This window comes from Watersipora subatra, chromosome 9 (genome assembly GCF_963576615.1).
Source record: "Watersipora subatra chromosome 9, tzWatSuba1.1, whole genome shotgun sequence".
NCBI classification, from domain to species: Eukaryota; Metazoa; Bryozoa; class Gymnolaemata; order Cheilostomatida; family Watersiporidae; genus Watersipora; species Watersipora subatra.
This window is the reverse complement of record NC_088716.1, coordinates 55,365,702-55,384,599: the sequence shown is the minus strand read 5'-3', so window position 1 is coordinate 55,384,599 and position 18,898 is coordinate 55,365,702. Positions and strand designations below refer to the sequence as shown.

The following is an 18,898-nucleotide window of genomic DNA, read 5'->3' as shown; positions in this document are numbered from 1 at the left end:
AATGGCATGTATCAGTGGCTCCTTATAAGGGTACTGAAGCATGCCATTTCTTCCTTTACACTCCATTAACAGCATCAGAGCAGATATTGAGTATTATAACTTAAGCCAAAATGTTTAAAACAAGCTTTAAAGTGTCACCTAGACTGGTTTGACACACAAACTACATTATGTTCTTAAATCACTCACTTCCAGGCGGCTTCAAAAAACTGCTCTGGCTCAGGAATCTGATTAAGGGAAATGACCTCGTGTCTAGTGTGTAACAAAATAAATGGCTACGGTTACACTTAACTTCATTTGTCACCCAGAAGTCAATGTACTCTTATACAGTGTAATTATCCATTGATTACGGAGAGTGCTTATTGATTGAAACTATGCTGCATTACACTTCGAAACATGATGAAGATCTTGTTCATAAAGTATAGTACACCTGAGTACACCTAATAAAGTACACATTTATTCAATATACATATAGCCTTTCATAGATAATAGCAGAAAAAGTGAGCACCCTATCACAGAATATGTTAAAATACATGTATGTGTAAGTAATATTGGTGTCAGAGTATGAAAGAACAGTTGGTTGGAGACAGAGTAGCATACCAACTGCTCTGTTAGGTTTCCACATAGATAAAACTTTGGGTGAAAAAGGTCTACAGCTGGGTAGACAGAAATATAATAGAGATATATTGTCAGCAGAAAACAGTAAGTGTAAAGCTTCGGCACACAGCTGTGCATGGCACTAAATTTAATGTTCAACCTTGTTGAAAAGGATCTTGGATCATTTGAAGAAAAAAGTACAAATACCATTACAATAAAAGCTAAGTAGATTTTTTGTACTATCTTCGAGCACCAAGGCCTTTGGAGTAGTCATTTGCGTATGTCGTTGACCAATGATCACCTGATCTCAACGCGGCCAAGGCAATCTCTCTCTGATTGGTCGAGTTTAGCCTTGATCCAGCAGCCCCTGAATTTCTAAGTGTTCCGAGTCTATGATTTGACATGCTTCTAGCGAGAGGGGTGATCCTGGTACTCGTAGGAAGGCCAAGGTTGGGATATCCATGTTTATCATCATGTTTTATGCCCGCGCCACTTGCGCGAACCTCATTTGTCACGGAGCGGCTAGATTTCAGAGCTGAACTGGCAGCTTCTCTTTGGGCACTTGCCAACCTTGTCACAGTCATGGATGGGTTGTCTTCGCGGCGATATGCTGCTCTGCTTGTCCCACGATTAATAGTTTCAGTTGTGCCAGCTCCAATAGGCTTCTGCATCTATGTAACATAATGAAAATTACACAAAGGTACAACTTACCGCGGGTCACGCTTTGTTGATATTATTGTTATCCAGACGGTGGTTAATACTGCTAACTTGCCTCCTTTGCTCGATAAAGACGTGTGCTGATCCTTAAAAACAGACTACTTGTTGGAACTATTTTTCATATTAACACATATGGAACCAAAACATAACCAATAACTGTCACAGCTGTCATTAAGAATGTCAACATGGCTAGGCTGGACACCTACTGATATTAGCCTTCATTTACCATTGCCTACATTTGTTAACTGTGTAGGGCTTTATTCCGGCCATGCCAGCATTCATTCTAGTTTTACTAAAAATGCATTTTTAAAGATGAAAAAATTTTCATTCCGTTTTTTGAATGCATAAATACTAATTAAATACATTATTTTGGTTCATTTGTTAAATATGGTAAATAATTTCCAATTATTTTCAGTTATTAGTACTCCTTTTTACAAGAATTACGATGAGCAATTACACTTTCCTATGTGCATACAGCAAAGATACATGTTATATCGCATATTAGAGAAGCATGACTCGAGAGAAGACTCCCTAGAATCAATGCCTGCCTACATGCCTTGCCTAATAATAACGTTGACAACAGCGCTAAATGAGGTATTCCTGGCTCTAAGCATAACCATATTATACAGACCGGTAGCAATGGAAACCACACCACTATGCTGTTTCATTTAGATTCTATTAATATGCTGTACCATTATCAGCCTCAATGCAGTACTTTTTTTAATTTTTAGCGAAGCCCAGACCTCTAAGGCATCTTACTCATTTCCCATCTTACTGCGACCTACCTATGGCGTTTGGTTTACGATCATTGGTGATGCAACCGCTGGCTACGTTCCAATAGTTACAAGGGGGACACGATTTAAACAAAAACAATTTGGTGGCATGAGCCCAAGTCTGACAGCCCTATAAAGTATATAGATTGTTTTGCAATAATCCCAGCTAACCTCATTTCGGTTCGAACAAATCCCAACCTAGATTTTCATAGCCAACTTTAATATCTACTCAGTTGGTACACTGTGACAGTAGTAGTACGAATTTGTCACTCCGGTACTTCACTGTACCTAACTTTGGACATAGACTCTATCGATAGCATCACGGGGCAGCATAGACATGCAAATTGAGTCTGGGAGCTGAGCAGCACCAGTAACACCATAACCAGTTTTATACGCATGCAGAGTAAAAAGAGTTCTACAAGAAAATACCACCAACCACCATTAACAAAGAGAAGGTATGCTGAGATACTGACTATATTGGTAACCGCCATATCGTGAGGAAACGTGAGGTTTCGAGACAAGTGTGGGCCACTCTTAGGATATGACAAACTTCAAAATATGCCAGATGCAGCCATAATTATACGTATGAAGTAGATTATCATAAAGTCTGATTTACATCAATCACGGTTGGCAGGTGTAACTAACAGGAAACGGACGGGACATGCAAACATTGGTATAAAATATGCATGATGCAAACAGGAAAGTGTGACTTATCCAGCCACATACCTGGTTCTATTGACTGATACTAACACTACACAGTGTCAATCAGTGTCAGCTGTCCATTTTACCTTAAAAACTGCAGCCAGCCTTTATTTGATGTAATTTATAGAAACTCTTGTTATGAACAAAAATAACCAATTCTGCAAAATGAGTCATTTGATGACTCATTTTATTAAACAAAGTTATTAGGAAATGTCACTTGCATGTAGGATACACAATTGTTGTCATCGGAGTCTGGATTTGGTCTAAGATCAGAAAACGAAAAAAAAAATTGCTGAAAGCATAGACAGTAACATAATTCACGACATTTGAACTGTCCAATATGTATCAGGCACCAGTCTGGATTAAGCAGCCTTGAGCAATTCCCTAGATCTTTATGAGAATGAGGCATTCTTAAAGTTGTGACTGAGTCAAATAAGTCATTCAAATGAAATTAAGACCAATATAAGGCTAAAACATCAGCTACAATTTGATGTCGTTTGTGTCTTTATAGACTAACCCTGTCCAGAGATATAAGCGTTTGAATGAGATCATTTTTCTAAACGCTCAGATTTAAGCGGGTGCTTTATTCGTGACGAGTATAGTGAGCGTATATAAAATAGTCCATGAGCGATAAATTCCCTATCTCTTCTTTAGCCAATCATCAGCGTGAAATGTTTATATAGGTCATAATAAATGTTATTGCTAATAAAATGTGTTGTTTATGACATCGAAGTCGTTAGGGAATTACTAGATCGAATTAATAGAATCGACATCATTATTTAATTTACTGAAATAATTGCCATCGTTAATTTACTGAATTACTGCACGTTTTATCGATGAACAACAGAATTGTACTAATGCTTCCAGTTCCAGCGAAGGTGACTCAGAGTTTTCTGAGCATCAGGTGGTTAAAGATTGCGGCAGATAGCTTACTGTTAGAGTTGACAGGCGTCAGCAGCGACATACTGCATGGAAACTGGAGGTAAATCTACATATATCTTTAACTTTTAGTCTCCTATGTATATACTAAACTAAAGGTAATAATTTTACTACCCGTGAGTAGTAAAATTATAACATTCTGGTATCACCAATCATCGTTTTATAACTTTTTGATCATCTCGTCTAGCTATAATATTTGTTTCAAATTTTCTTTGACAGTTTTGGCTTGTAAATTAGATTTATGATTAGAATTTATGTTCACTTCTCACTTGAAGAAAGTGAGGAAAATAGATCGATCAATGCTAATCTTCATCTTCCAGAAACAAAGCATTGAATTGCTTGCTTGGCGTACTTATGCTTTTGTTAAACATTTGTTCACTTTATAATTTTACACTCTCAATCTCTCTAAATCCCAAATTGAAAACTTTCAGTAGATACCCGTTAGAATGACATATCCATCAATGACATATATTTATTACATTTGTTTTATTGATTACAAGATGTTTATATGGCACCACCAGTGGAGCTGTGGTGTCAGTGTAGAAACTGCCATACACAGGAAAGAGAGACATGAATGTGTGCTGCAAAAACCATGATATGTGACATTCTGTTTCTCAGATACATACATAGTTTGAGTTTACTGCAGTAAAGTAATTTGTCATATTATATGAGCTGAAATTATGTGAGTGGCCATGACTCGGATAGATGTTTTTAATGAAAACTTTTTCCTAAGATGAAAATTTGTTGGCTTGTAAAAATTATACAATAAAATGATAATGTTGATGATAATACAAAACGTGATTTGCAGAACATATTGAATACATCATAGCCCTGTTGACACCTGTGCCAAAACCTTGTCTGATAGAAGGATTTATGAAGTGTAATCCGAGCTGCATTGACAGGTACTTTGGCATAGCTCAACTTAATACCAACTGATCAAATATTAAGAGCCAATCGCAATACTTTATGCTCCACACTACTATGTGAAAACAGGTGATACCAAACCACAAACTGCCAGCCATGTGCAAGAATGGCTTTATTAATCTTTTGTCAGAATCGGGTGGGTTAATTTATTTCAAAAAAATTGACATTATTTTGCGTTCACTTTTTTGATCAAATCAAAAAACCATTCGTTTTGTACTTGTCAATTTGATCAACTAATCAAATGTGACCAGTAAATTTTTTTTGCAAATCGATACTATTAATGACTAGATAACGTTGACTATACATGAATTTTTAGGGATGCAGTTGGTTTCGCTATAAATTCGAACATATAATTTTCAAAGATGCTGCATGTTTATTTTATCTAGTAACTAGTTTCCGGTGTGGGTAGCAACTGACAACTTCGCTAATACAAAGGCCGTGATGAAATAAGTTAACTCGAAGACCTAATTACAGAATCGTAGTCATTACTCAGATGTTTACAAGCATGTAGAGAAAACTAATGTGACAAATTTTCAACTACCCTTATTTGAGGCATTTGAGACTTTTAAAATAAAGTATATGTAGCTAAATTAAAAACTTTATTCTAGCAATCATGAGTGAATACAAAATAAAATATATGCTAATAGAGCCTTGGAGCCAATAGGACTAGACTTTTATCGCAATAGTCGATGTGAATACGAGAGATAGAGACAGGCTATCTCACTATATACATCTTTTTGAATAAGTCTAGTCACATATTTTTTCTGAGCCTTTTTACCGCGATCAATTTTTGTCGATTTTAATCTTCAAATATTTTGACAATGAGATCGCCTAAAACAGCAAACAACATCTCAAATGATAGAAAAGAATCGATACTTTTTGTTAAATTCAACCATAACTTGACGCACATCTTCAAAGCATGTACATAAACATATTGTGAGCATATGAGCGGAGTTCAAATGTTGTCCAGCCTAAACCAGACTTGAGAAGCAAAGACTACACCTTAGATGTACCAAGAGATTTAACTATTTTACGTTAAGGACAAAGTAATATGTATCTGTTAACCTTTTAAATGATGTGCTACAGAATGTTGGACAAAGTACCCAAATCAATAGTGATTTGAATATTTAGATATCCAAATATTTGAAACATATATCTTTTTGATGATTCGAGATAGTTTTGATTTGATTTTAACAGATAAAATTATTAAGAGACATATTCTCATGTATGACAGCTGATAGACAATTTATAAATTATGAAACTAGAGTAAAGGTTACTTATATTATCACTAAACTACCATTAAAAGCAGTTCACCTGATACATTTGTTATATAATTTCAAGGCCCAGTACAAGGGTAACGTATAAGATCAGGCAGTTGATACGGCTGCGGAAAGTAAACTACAATGTAGCAGAGAGTAACCATAGGAAAGTGAAGTTTTTTAAAATTAACCATAAGCTGTCTTCAACTCTAAATAATTTCGACATTTTTGTTTTATTTAATAACGCTTTTTTTATTAGTTTTAATTTTATAATAGTAGTAAAAGTAATCTACAAACATGTATATTTATATAATAATGACCCCTAGTTATCATAATATCTGTATTTCATCAACTAGAGAAAGAGGAACCTGATGACAGCTTATCTTAAACACCCGCAGAGTTTCTGTATCCAATAATTTGTCAAATATTTCCAAACAATTAATCAGTGATTTAAGATTTGGAGTGGTACACATACATAAGTCAAATCTATTTTTAGGCTAAATTAATAAATAATAGAACTGTCACTTAAGTAGAGCTCTAGTAATTACTAATGCTACAGAATGGAAAGCTTGTCAAGGACCGGTGCCATAGACGTGTCATAAATTGAATGAGTCAGCACATGCACACCGAGTCTTTCGTCAAACATAAGATGCAGAAAGCTAACAATCGCTTCTATTCTCAATAGAATGGTGGCCAATTTCTAGAAAGAACAAAAGCGGACCCGATCATTTAGAGTATTAAAAACTAAAGTGTTGTTGTGACACGGAGAGACCAAACAACCAACTCAAATTGGCAGGCTGCAAAAAACATGAGAAATATTTCATGTATGCTTATGTAAGTTTGGAACATTAACTTTTGATGCTGGTATTGTTATTGGAGTTACTTGCGGAGAGGTTGTTTCCGAGCGTTACAAAGACCAGTCATAGTTTTGATTGGTTGAGCTGTGGAGACATTTTCAAAGAACATGAAAGAACGAACAAACTCTATGATTGTCATTATTCAACTAGCTTGGCTTGAAGCCATCAAACTATAGTGATATTAAACAGAACAACCTACTTTTTGGTCTAAGGTAACGCAAGGGTCACCTACGCACATCATGCAAGCATCCCACATTTTCTTGCATAATCATAGTTTTTGGACCAATTTAAGGATACATACTGGCGGAAACCATGGTTGGATAAGCTTTCAAGTTGGTATAGTTTTATTAATAGAATCTGAAAAGAATTCTTTATGCTCAGCCATTCATGCCTTGGAAAGGCTCATAGATGTATTGGAATTAGAAGCAGCGAGAATAAGAGACGGTACCAGATCCAATCGTTAGAGATCCATTCTGTGACATATGGAATGGTAGCAGAGTCAGAGCAGATAAAGAGAGATTTCAGAAATACATGAGATTTCCAACTTGTTTAGACATGCGAATTCTCAAGTCTTCAATATTAATGAAGACACAATTTTAACTGCCTGCGGTGTGTATGAGTGGTGGTGAGTCTAGCACCAGCCCAAAGAAAACAGAAGAGTAAAAACAGAGAAAGAGGGTGAAGCGGTGGATGCAGGAAACATAGAAGCATAGCTAGGGAGAGCTGGAGGATAGAATGTTAACAGCGTATTTGAGTGAGACGTCTGGACTCACCACATCACACATGGCGTGGCTGCTGCTACTAGAGCAGCAGCATTCCGTATTTGTTGCCAGGCTTGTTCAGACTATTCTAAAATGTAGTGCCAAGTCAATATAATAACCCAGGTCGATATCTCACCCCGATGCCTAGTCAGTGCTGGTGGTAAAACTTATGAGAAGTAATGAACCAAAGTTTCACTAGTAGCAATTGAGTGAAACACAAGCTAACTACGGATAGTTGATTACTCTCAAACAAAGGCAATCACTCGCTTCTCAGTAACGATGCTATATCTTGAGGATAGTGTAGAGACAAATATTTTCAAATAAGAAACTCACCAATTGGCATCCTCAGTTATGCATAAATAATTTTGAATTCAGTTCCACGGATTTAGAAACAATCTCATTAAAAAGACTAACCAGTCCAAAACTGATTGAATCTATTAAGTCCAACCCCTGACTACCATGACCCCAACATACAAACTTTCCATCATACTATGTGAAATTTGAGCAAATATTTTTACTTCAACCAAGAAATCAATTAGTTTTCAAAGTTTCTTAATGAACCGCAGCCTTATAAGTGAAAGTTAAGAGAAGAGATGAAATTCAAAAATAAAACATGAAAATAAAAAAATGACAAAAACCTATAAGCTACAGTAAAACCTGTATTTGAACGCCACCTTTATTTGATCGCCACTATTTGACATTCCTGATCTTTACGAACCCATAATAGCAACTGATCAGTAGTGCTAATAATGACTCGATTACATCAATAACAATTAATTCGTTCGTTGTTTCTGTTTTTCTCGAAGTCCGTTTTCCAGCGTATCGAAGTCCGTTTTTCAACTCCAAGTCTTTGTCGTTTTAGGTTTTTTCGTTGAAAACTTTGATTGCAACACTACAGAAATAATTAGTAACGGTATCAGGCTAATAGTAGTTCCTTGTTCAATGATGTCTTAATACTTCGACATGTGTAAAAAACGTTTTAGCAATTACGATGCTTTGTATGAATTGCGCTAAGCACGCATCCGGCTAAAATTTATCATTATTTTTGCAAAAAGTTTTTCAGACAGTTACGCCTACAAGTTTTGCTCAATATCAACTAGTTCAGCAGTGCAGAAGAAGAGTTGAGGTCAGCAGACACTGGGAAAGGTATTGAACATCTGAACGTTAATTAAATGGTCTCATATGAAAGCAACAATCAGAACGCGACCCGTCAAGCAAAATGAAAAGTTGAAAAACACAACGCCACCCTTTATTTGAACATCACCTCTAATAAAATACCACTGTTAGGGAGGGGGTGAAAAGTAGATTGCCTTGATGTTCAAATAAAGGTTTTATGGCAATTTAGTTAAATACTTACTGAGTCTAAATTAGACTAAGGTATACCATGTATCTCTATCATTACCTCTACTCCCAAACCTACACATCGGTGACTACATTGACGCTAGAAATCTCTTTTTTATTGATTATCACTTTATTAATTTCATTTTTATACATAATGCAGTTTTTACACTGTTTCATACAATGCCCTTGTCTTGATACCATATGTAAATTATCTGCAATAATTATTAAGGAGTCATCCGTGATGTTCAGACTGTAAAACGAATTGAACAAATTACTTTATATTCTTGAGGGAGGAATTGCTTCAACACACAATCGTTTCAACATATAAAGTAGATCTCGAAATGCATTAACTTTGAATGTTAAAACTTGACTGTACTTTTAGGATATTGATTTGATGAGGATATTGATCTGGTTCACAGATCCTAGGGTATTACATATAAATATAATTCTATATATAACAAATAAATATAATAGATATATTATACATATAATTATACCTTATGCCTCTTCAGCTCCTTCTCATACTGTACGAGCTGCCGCCAGAATCCGTCATTGGGTCGGATCAGAGGTCGCTTGGTCTTCATTAAGCTGTACGCTTGCTGCAGAGAAAACCCTACAAAATGTCTCACCTATAGAAGCGAAATGATTAAAAGTTCATTAGCATTAATAGAAACACACAATGACTGGAAGTGGAAATAGACAGATCGGTGAAGACTTCAGTATGTTATTTCATGAACTTGTAAACTCAGATCTGTTACTATTTTACCTGCTGAATCATCTGCCTGTACACAGAAGGGAATTAATATACCGACACAGTTATCACTCAAATGAATATTAATTTTAATTGAAACTTTTTATAAGAGCTCTGAGTGGAAATACAGAGCACAGGCCCTTGATTATAAACTTCTGTAACGTGTACCGTATTCTAATCGAGTCAGCTGATCTATTAACTATTTCTAAATCACTTGTACACAATCACTAGTGGTGCTGAAAGGACCTGCATGGCTGCAGTCACAGATACAAAAGAGACAAACACTGCGTAACCATGCTTCGAATCATTGAAACAAAAGGGTGCGAACTCATCGGCAGTGGACAACTCCGAACACATTCGAAGCATGTAAACGCAGTGAAAGAGTGTCGGTCTGTTTGTCTGGTGAACCCTATTTTCAATTAGATAATCTTTGAAAGCGTACAAATTCGGTCATCGTTTGTGAGACTTGAACGACTCCAATACTCTCACTAAATATGTCACTTCTACACCTGTTAGCCTTGTTCTTTCCAAATACCCAGGGCTGGTCTAATCTAAATTACTGCAGAAAAGAGCCATTCTATTACTATAATTATTTTAAACGTTTACAACTTATTAAAGCCTTTTTTATAAATTCAATTACTCTAATATGTTTTCAAAGTCCAAGATGGCGCATACAGCTAGGCTAGTAGACTCGCTTTTATCATTACCAAGCTGCGTCTAGCATAGCGAAAGGGTATGGGAACTCCATAAATCAAAATGGACGGAATTACAATAACATTAATCAAAATACAAACAGCCAAGTCCTATCACTAGTTTTATATTTGATAGATATTCTCCATCAAATACCAATCTTGACGTATTCAACTCACGCAAGTTGAAGTTGAATTGTCGTCACACTATAAATAAAGAAACGGCTGTGTCGAGTTATACTGCAATGTCATGGGAAGTATATATCAGAAGTTCCTAAATTAAAAACCTTAGAAAGTCATGTGTAACGGATCATATGACTGGAAGACATCTTTCCTGCCCATGACTTTAACCATATAAACATAATAAAGGCATTTTTCTGATGGCACCATCTAGCACCTCACCTGCATATTAGCAGATTATATACAACCCTAGCCAAGCCACCAGGAAATAAATGATAATTTATTAAAACCGCAGAGTCACTGATAATCAACACTACTCTGTATGCAATCGTGTCACCTTAGTACTAAGCTTAACAATTGCCAACTGCAGGCACAAGAATTGCCTGGTATTGGAGTTATTAATAATATTTATGTCAATGTTACCAGGCTATCTCAACTGGGCCCTGCTAAATAATACTAAAAGAGTACCATTTTAAAGTACTCATCTGTAGTAATCACTAGGTCAGCAGGTCAGCAGCATTCCCAAACAATAATATTATTACAGCTACATAGAGTGCAGATACACGCCAGCTAACAGATCTCAGCTAGAGTTACTAGATATCATTATTAAATAGAATCATTTAGGAAAATTTTGGTTATCATCGGAACAAAAAGTTTTGGGTGGTCGACAGAACAGAGTTTTAGGTTTTTGGACCGAACAGAAAGTTTTGGCTTATCGACAGAATGGAAAGTATTGGCTTATTAATAGAATAGCAAGTATCGCCTTATCGAGAGAACAGAGTTTTGGCTACCAACAAAACAAAAACTTATCGGACAATCGCAATGACCTTCAGAAAGCTCATGTTCAATTTTAAGATGTTTATTCTATTACGTAAGCCAATCAGAGAGCGTTCCAATAATAAAATTTCGTTTCATCGTAAAAATAATGTTTTCTCTTTAAACTACATCCAGCATTACCAATAGTTAACATTAACATTTGAGTACTAGAAGTCGCAAAGATTCTCAGATCTTATTGCAACAACCAGTTACAATTCCATTTTTAAATACTAAACACGATTAGTTGTGATCTAAAACTTACTATATATAACAGGAGGTCACAACATGCCCCAAGATAATTGTGATAAAAAGTCAAAACAAGATTGGAAAGGCAACCTTATTTCAGTCTCTTGAGATATTGTAAGTGTAAAAAATTTTACTAAATTACAAATTCATTAAAATTTTTAGCAGTATGTCAATTTTTATATTGAAAAATATATATGTAATTTAGTAGGAGTCGAGTACCTTGAATACATCGAAGTTGAAAGCAAAAGCAGAAGGAAGATGCTGGAGCCTCGCAGTTGATTGGTCGGCTCAGCGTCGCAACATAAACTAGCTATAGCTATTGGTTCAGCCTCAAATTATTATTCAGCAATTATATCTGTTTATAAAAAGAGACAATAAATATAAAATACAAACATACCAAAATTAATGCTAATGTAATTTATTAACATATTTCATATATTTTATAACAGGAATCAGCACTTAGTCGAATTAACCCCATTTTATGGTTGTGATTTTAATAACAATGGAAACCTCACTTCAACAAGCCATACCTAACACTATGATTAAAGACCATTAAGGTTTGTATACTTTATATATTCTAAGTGACGGCTGTCTCTTCCGAGCAAATTCTTGTTCATTAGAACAGCTTTATTGCTCTATTGTAACAACGCTGTCTGTCGCAATCAAAAATCCTAATAAAACGGTTCATCTTTGACCTCCTACCAGGCTAAAAAAACGAGGACACAAATGATGTGCCTCAAGCAAGACTCATGCTAGCAGGTGTCTGTCTGGAGTTTATCATTAAAGGTATTAGCAACCATCAAGACAGAAACACGAGTATTGTCTATTTCTTTTGTGTGCAAAGATATTAATGATATATGTCATGGTGATGGTTTGGCATGTTCTGTTGAGCGAGCATTTTGCAAAAGCCCAAAGTTTGTGATGATAAAATATAAAGTGAAATACTTTCACAGTAGAATAAATTGAAAAGGTTAGAAATACGCCGTCAAACAAAAATGAGTAAAAATAGTGACATTATTGTATTATTATATTATACTACTATTATTATTTATTATGTATGATTAAAGCTAACTTAAGTAAAACGTACGTTATGCAAAAAATATTTCTTGGGAAAACAGTAAATGAATAGAAACAGCGGTGAGTCATTTATCAGAATTATGGAATTTTGAAAACTGAAAAGTGAAGCCATACCGGCTTCAGCTCCTAGTAACATGGAGTAGGCTAATATATTAGGCTTCAGCTGTATATCGAGTAGCTCTAAGCATGACATGCAGTCAAGTAGGTCAATGCACGCCATACAACTGTACAGCCTAGTAATAGCACACAGAGTGGAACAGAGTGTTCAGACCAACGCGCTGGAGAATAGCAGAGAAGTCAAGTACTAACCTCTGTATTTCATGAGGTAAGCTATGCAGAGAGTGGAGGACCTGCTGATGCCTGCCATACAGTGGACTAGAACCCTCCCACCCCTTGAGATCACTTCATTGACTTTATTGGCAACTCTGTCAAAGTGTGGGGAAAGACTCGCTGATGGCACATCATCTACCTGTATTCTCATCGTCTGCAAACGAAGCCAACTAACGACTTACAGAGGTTCCTAGTCATTGTTAATAATCTGTTGTATGTGAATTTTTGGAACAATAAAAACATCTGATTATGATAATCGGCAGAGATTTTCAACTGAAACCTGGTTGAAAACCAGGTATTCAGTTGAAAATCGATAGGGCACTGTGGATTGGATTTTTTACGAGAGCTTGTAATCACATTTCCACATATTTAGAACCTACAATACAGCAGAGTAAGACATGGTGAACCTTTTGATACCAAATAACTTTAATGTGAATTTTGTTGCAAGTCAACCTTTAAGAAAACATAAGTGAAAATGTTTGTTCAGAATAATGCAAAGGCATCCTGAAGCATATTACATGCCAGTTTATTTTGCTACTAAAGCAATCTACCTCCAGACCCCTGATTTGATAGGGTGGCCAATCAAGGGTCGCATTGATGACACAGTCTATCTTCAAAGCTTTGATTTTTTCTTCTGAAAGAGCCATCACGCCACATATGTATAGGTGTTCATTCACCTGAGATATAGACTTGAATATTCCTACAAGTAGAAACCGTAAAGCGATGAATGCCAAATATGTAACGGTATGATAACCAGTACTTGACGGTCTTATTGTAAGCCTCCTTTTCCCTCTAACACTAGCCTGCCTTGACAAACTGTTGTTTTTGCGGAGTTGTCCCCCGTCGCGCAGGCGAGCAACGCAACGGCTTGTCACAAGACGTACTGCACCTGATGCATCAGCTGCACTTATAGGGAGTTGTTCTCTTCCATCTATGCGGCATGGTTGCGATGTAATGTCGGTCGCTCCATTGGTAATCATAACGGATTTCGCGCAAAAATTTATGTAGAATAAAATAAGATTAAAACGATTAAGGTTAGAAGGCGGTCAAAATAGTATTTTTTTTCCAAAAAATTATTTTCAAGGAAAACATGTTTCCTATATAATTCAAGTGTGCTCTTTCCATTGTTGCCACTAAAAAGTATGTCAAACCACTTTAAAACACTTATAACTTGGACTGAATGTTGGCCACTTCCAGAGACAATATGCCCGAGATATTGATCGCTGCCGGGTGGTACGTAGAAACAAGGCAGCCAAACCTGTGGTAATTGCTGCTAGGAAGGCAAACAGAAGGTCAGCTGCACCAGATGATAATACATATTCAAGTGGAGGGTTTTAATAATACATATTCAAGTGGAGGGTTTTAAAAGGGTATGAGACAATCCATCTGCCCATAACTGTAAAGAAATCATCCGTTTTCTATTCCCAAACTTCAGGCAACGTTTTCTCATTATTTGCTTTTTGTCAGTGTTTTCAATCTTTAAAACGCTGACATTTTGTCAATTTTAAAGATATCGACTTGAAATTTTGTATGGCTAATCCTTGAAACCTAATTGATGTTTTCATGGTCTCAGAATTTTTCTTCTCTGGGTACAGGGTCCTACCCATGATCCAAACTCCAACCTGATTTCGCATATACAACTTTTTGTCTCTTTTTACCTGAATAAAAATCGTAATTGAAAATTCTGCTCCCATATTGTCATGATACACACTGTTTGGCACTATAATAACCACTTTTAAAGTGGATACACTAAGACTTTTATCAAGATATTTTGCATGAGAAAAATGAATTCGAAACTACATTCTGATTCATAAAATGAGAACCCTTTGTAGGGTGAACAAACCAAGTATACCATTGGATTTGTCTTGAAAAGCTACACCAGAATATGACTTTTTCAAGTTTATAACACTATATATAGATGGGGGGTCTCTCCGAGGGTGCCTTCTAACCGTAACCAGCGGCCAGTCTCTGCGGTAAACTTTAGTAGAACTTGAGAACTTAGGCAACAACAGCGAAACAACATGTCTTTATTTGTGCGCTCAGTTTCTATTTCTATTTTCTATTCTATTTCTATTTTTGTATCAGTCAGTTTTATTTGTTCTTATAGATTTTATTTTCAATTTATTTTATTCTTAAGTTTTACTAAAATTTACAACAGAGTTGTAAACAACCAACAGTCTTTGGTTAAACGTTGTAATCTTATTTTTTTCTACATAAATGTTTGCGCGAAATCAGTTATGATTACCAATGGAGCGACCGATATAACATCGCAACTAAGCCGCATAGATGGAAGAGAACAACTCTCTATAAGTGCAGCTGATGCATCAGGTGCAGTATGTCTTGTGACAAGCTGTTGTGTTGCTCGCCCGCTCGACGGGGGACAACTCCACAAAAACAACAGTTTGTCAAGACAGGCTACTCTAAAGGTAGGGCCACACGTATCGTGTAATTTCAACTAATCTGGGAAATTCCAATCGTACGAAATTTCTGACCTGCCACACAGAGTTTCCCCACCACGGATTCGTACAAAACTAACTTTCAACTAGCCAATCAGAACGCGGTGATAAATTGAAGCCGATTCCGTTTCAATCATTTGCTTCAGTACAAACATGGATGACAATCAAAGGAGAAGAATTGCTTTGCTGCTGCTAAAGAAAAGATATCTGCTACTCAAACAGAAAAAGAGGACTCTCACTACAAACTCAGACAGAAGGTATTGGGTCCACCCCATAAATGAGAAAAGAGATCAACTGGGAGTTTATGCAAATCTGATCAAGGAGTTGAGAGAAAAGCCCTCTCCAATTCACTGACAATGTCCTTAAAATTGTTCAGTTTCACCCCTCTTGAGTCCTTATAGCCGTTCTCTCGTTTGCACCATATAACTTTTCTCTCCCTAACCAAGTCTATAAACAGTTCCAGATGGTTGTTGTCATGCAAGTGCCAAGTATTATTGGTACTTTGCAAACAAACATTATGCTTATTAGCTAAAGCTTTATACAAGCTAATATTATTGTCTCATTATAGCTATTAATAATGCTTGTAGCTTTTTACAAAGCTTTTCTATGACCAAACATATAAATACTTGGGTTTTCTGTTATCAAATCAGTTGTCTCTGGAGAGTGCAATAAACCACATTTCTCTAATTTAATACTCTATTTGATTGCTTCTGTGCAGAAACATAACAGAAGCTAATTGGCAACAAGGATTTCTCTTTTGAACAGTTACAAAGAGTTTTGTTCAGATTTGCATTGCAAAATTGCACCACTACAATGGCAGAAGTAGCAGACCTGATCAAGCTAATGCAGAAGCAGCAGGAGGACCAGAGACAGCAGCAAGAGGAATACAGACGTCAGCAAGAAGAGCATAGACAACAGCAGCATGAGGAGATCAGACAGCAGCAAGAGGAATACAGACGTCAGCAAGAAGAGCATAGACAACAGCAGCATGAGGAGTTCAAGCAGCAACAAGAGGAATACAGACGTCAGCAAGATGAAAGAATGGAGGAGAATAAGAAACTGATGGAGCTACTACTACAAAACCTACAACGGAAACAAGAAACAGCTGCAACCGCTGTTCCAGCCTTCCCAGGTTTTGACCCAACAGCAGAGCTACTAACAGATTACATAGACAGATTCAACACCTTCATTGCAGCAAATTCTATTCATCAAGACAAGATTGCTGGCACTTTTCTCACCAACCAACAGCCTACACTCTACAAGCAGCTTAGTAATATAGCAGCTCAGCTTTCAACACCCAAGCAGATCAACGACCTCAACATGGATGAAATACTGGAATTTCTCAAAGACCAGTATGACCCTAAGCGCTTCATTGTTAGAGAGCGTTACAAGTATTGGAGTGACATGCAGAGGAAACCTGGAGAAACTATTCAAGAGTTAGCTGCCAGAATTCGTCAAGATGCAACTACATGTGCCTTCATAGACATTACAGATCCATTAGATGAGGCTCTCAGAACAAGATTTATATGCTCTGTAAACAATGAAGCAGTTCTCAAATCTCTCTTCAAGGTCAAGGACAATGAACTCAACTTCAACAAAGCTATACAGGTAGCACAGGAAACAGAAGAAGCAGCTAAAGTTGCCAAAGAGACAGTTTATGGAAACTCGTCTAAAGTCAACAAGGTTGCTCAACAGAAATCAAGATACAAACCACTCCAGAAAAACAACTCTACACCTGACAAGCAGAAGGAAGGAAAGCTATGCTACAGATGTGACCGAACTAACCATACAGCGGATGACTGCAGATTCAAAGCAGCCACCTGCAACTTTTGTTCTAAACAAGGTCACATAGAAAGAGCATGCAAGAAAAAGAAATCATCTGCAGCAGGAAAACCAGTAAAGATGATAGAATGCACATCAACCAAGATGGTGAAACTTGCTGAAAACATCAAACTGGAGGGAGACAACTTCACACTTGAACTGGACACTGGAGCTTGTGACAACTTCATCTGTAAATCAAAATGGGAGAAGCTAGAAAAGCCAAACCTAAAACCTACTACAGTTAACTACAAATCAGCCTCAGGACATCTCATAGAGACGCTTGGCAGATGTGAGCTAACTGCCCAATTGGATGCACAGAAAGAAGTCAGACTACCATTTGTGATTAGTGCTGTACAAGATCTCAACCTACTAGGAAGAACTGCTATACAGCAACTAGGCATCTCTATTGATGACAAGCTACAACAGAACCTTGTATCAACAATCACAGAGAACCAGCCAGATGGGAGGTTACAAATCAAGTGTAAGGAGATGTGCAAAGAATTTCCAGAAATATTCAAAGACGAGCTAGGATGTCTCAAGAACTTTGAACTAGAGATAAACTTCAAACCTTCAACAAAGCCAGTCTTCTGCCGACCCAGACCAGTTCCTATTGCCTTGACAGAAGAGCTCAACCAAGCATACGAAGCAGGTGTAGCTAAAGGCATATGGGAACCAACTCAATTCAACCAGTATGGAACACCAGTTGTACCTGTACGCAAATCTACAACAGGTCAAGCTGCAGGGAAGATCAGAGTATGTGGAGACTACTCCAAAACTATCAATAATCAGCTAGAAACACATAGGAAACCTATCCCACTACCAGAAGATCTAATCAGAAAACTAGGTGGAGGCTATTGCTACACAAAGATTGATTTAGCAGATGCCTACAATCAAATATTGTTGGCACCAGAAAGTCAACGACGACTAGCACTATCAACACACCGAGGAGTACTACTACAGAAGAGGTTGCCCTTTGGCATAAGCTCAGCACCAGGGTATTTTCAAGAAATCATGGAGCAACTGACACAAGACCTCCCAGGAGTAGCAGTATACCTAGATGATATACTAGTGAGTGGAGCCAATGCAGAGAGCCATCTACAAAACTTACGTCGACTTCTTCAAAGATTAGAAGAAAGAGGGCTCAGATGTAGAAAAGACAAGTGCTGTTTTGCTCAACCGACAGTAGAGTATCTGGGACACAAACTCACTTCAAAGAGAATCACTAAAGGAAAGAAGGCAGATGCAGTACAACAGATGCCAGTCCCAACAGACTTAACTCAGCTAAGATCTTTCTTAGGAGCTACACAATTCTACAGCAAGTTCATACCCAATCTGTCACAACTCACAGGACCATTGCATAAACTGACACGCAAAGGAGAGACCTGGAAGTGGGGCACTGAACAAGAAAAGAGCTTCAACAAACTGAAAGATATGCTATCAACTGATAGTGTCTTAGCACACTTCAACGCAGATCTTGACATTGGAATCTCATGTGATGCTTCAGAAACTGGACTGGGAGCTGTACTATTTCATCGTTATCCTGATGGAAGTGAGAGACCAATAGCCAATGTTTCAAAAACACTGACCAGCACACAGAGGAAATATGGACAAATACAAAAAGAAGCTCTCTCAATCATATTTGCTCTAAAGAAGTATCACCAGTAC

General features: G+C 36.9%; 1 protein-coding gene across 2 annotated transcripts in view; it reads right to left on the bottom strand.

The window, feature by feature from the left end:
- Positions 1–432: 432 nt before the first annotated feature.
- LOC137403926 (uncharacterized) overlaps positions 433–18,898 on the bottom strand; it is a 33,226-nt gene continuing 14,760 nt past the window's right edge. Inside the window, exons 3-7 of one of the 2 annotated variants that reach the window (XM_068090046.1) lie at positions 13,508–13,656; positions 12,936–13,110; positions 9,365–9,480; positions 7,539–7,614; positions 1,125–1,265 (exon numbers count right to left, since the gene is read on the bottom strand). In XM_068090046.1, the coding sequence (XP_067946147.1) occupies positions 7,567–7,614; positions 9,365–9,480; positions 12,936–13,110; positions 13,508–13,656 (488 nt within the window). In that variant the 3' untranslated portion in view covers positions 1,125–1,265; positions 7,539–7,566. Of the gene's footprint in view, positions 1,266–7,538; positions 7,615–9,364; positions 9,481–12,935; positions 13,111–13,507; positions 13,657–18,898 lie in introns of both variants that reach the window. The other variant, XM_068090045.1, reaches the window with a different exon arrangement.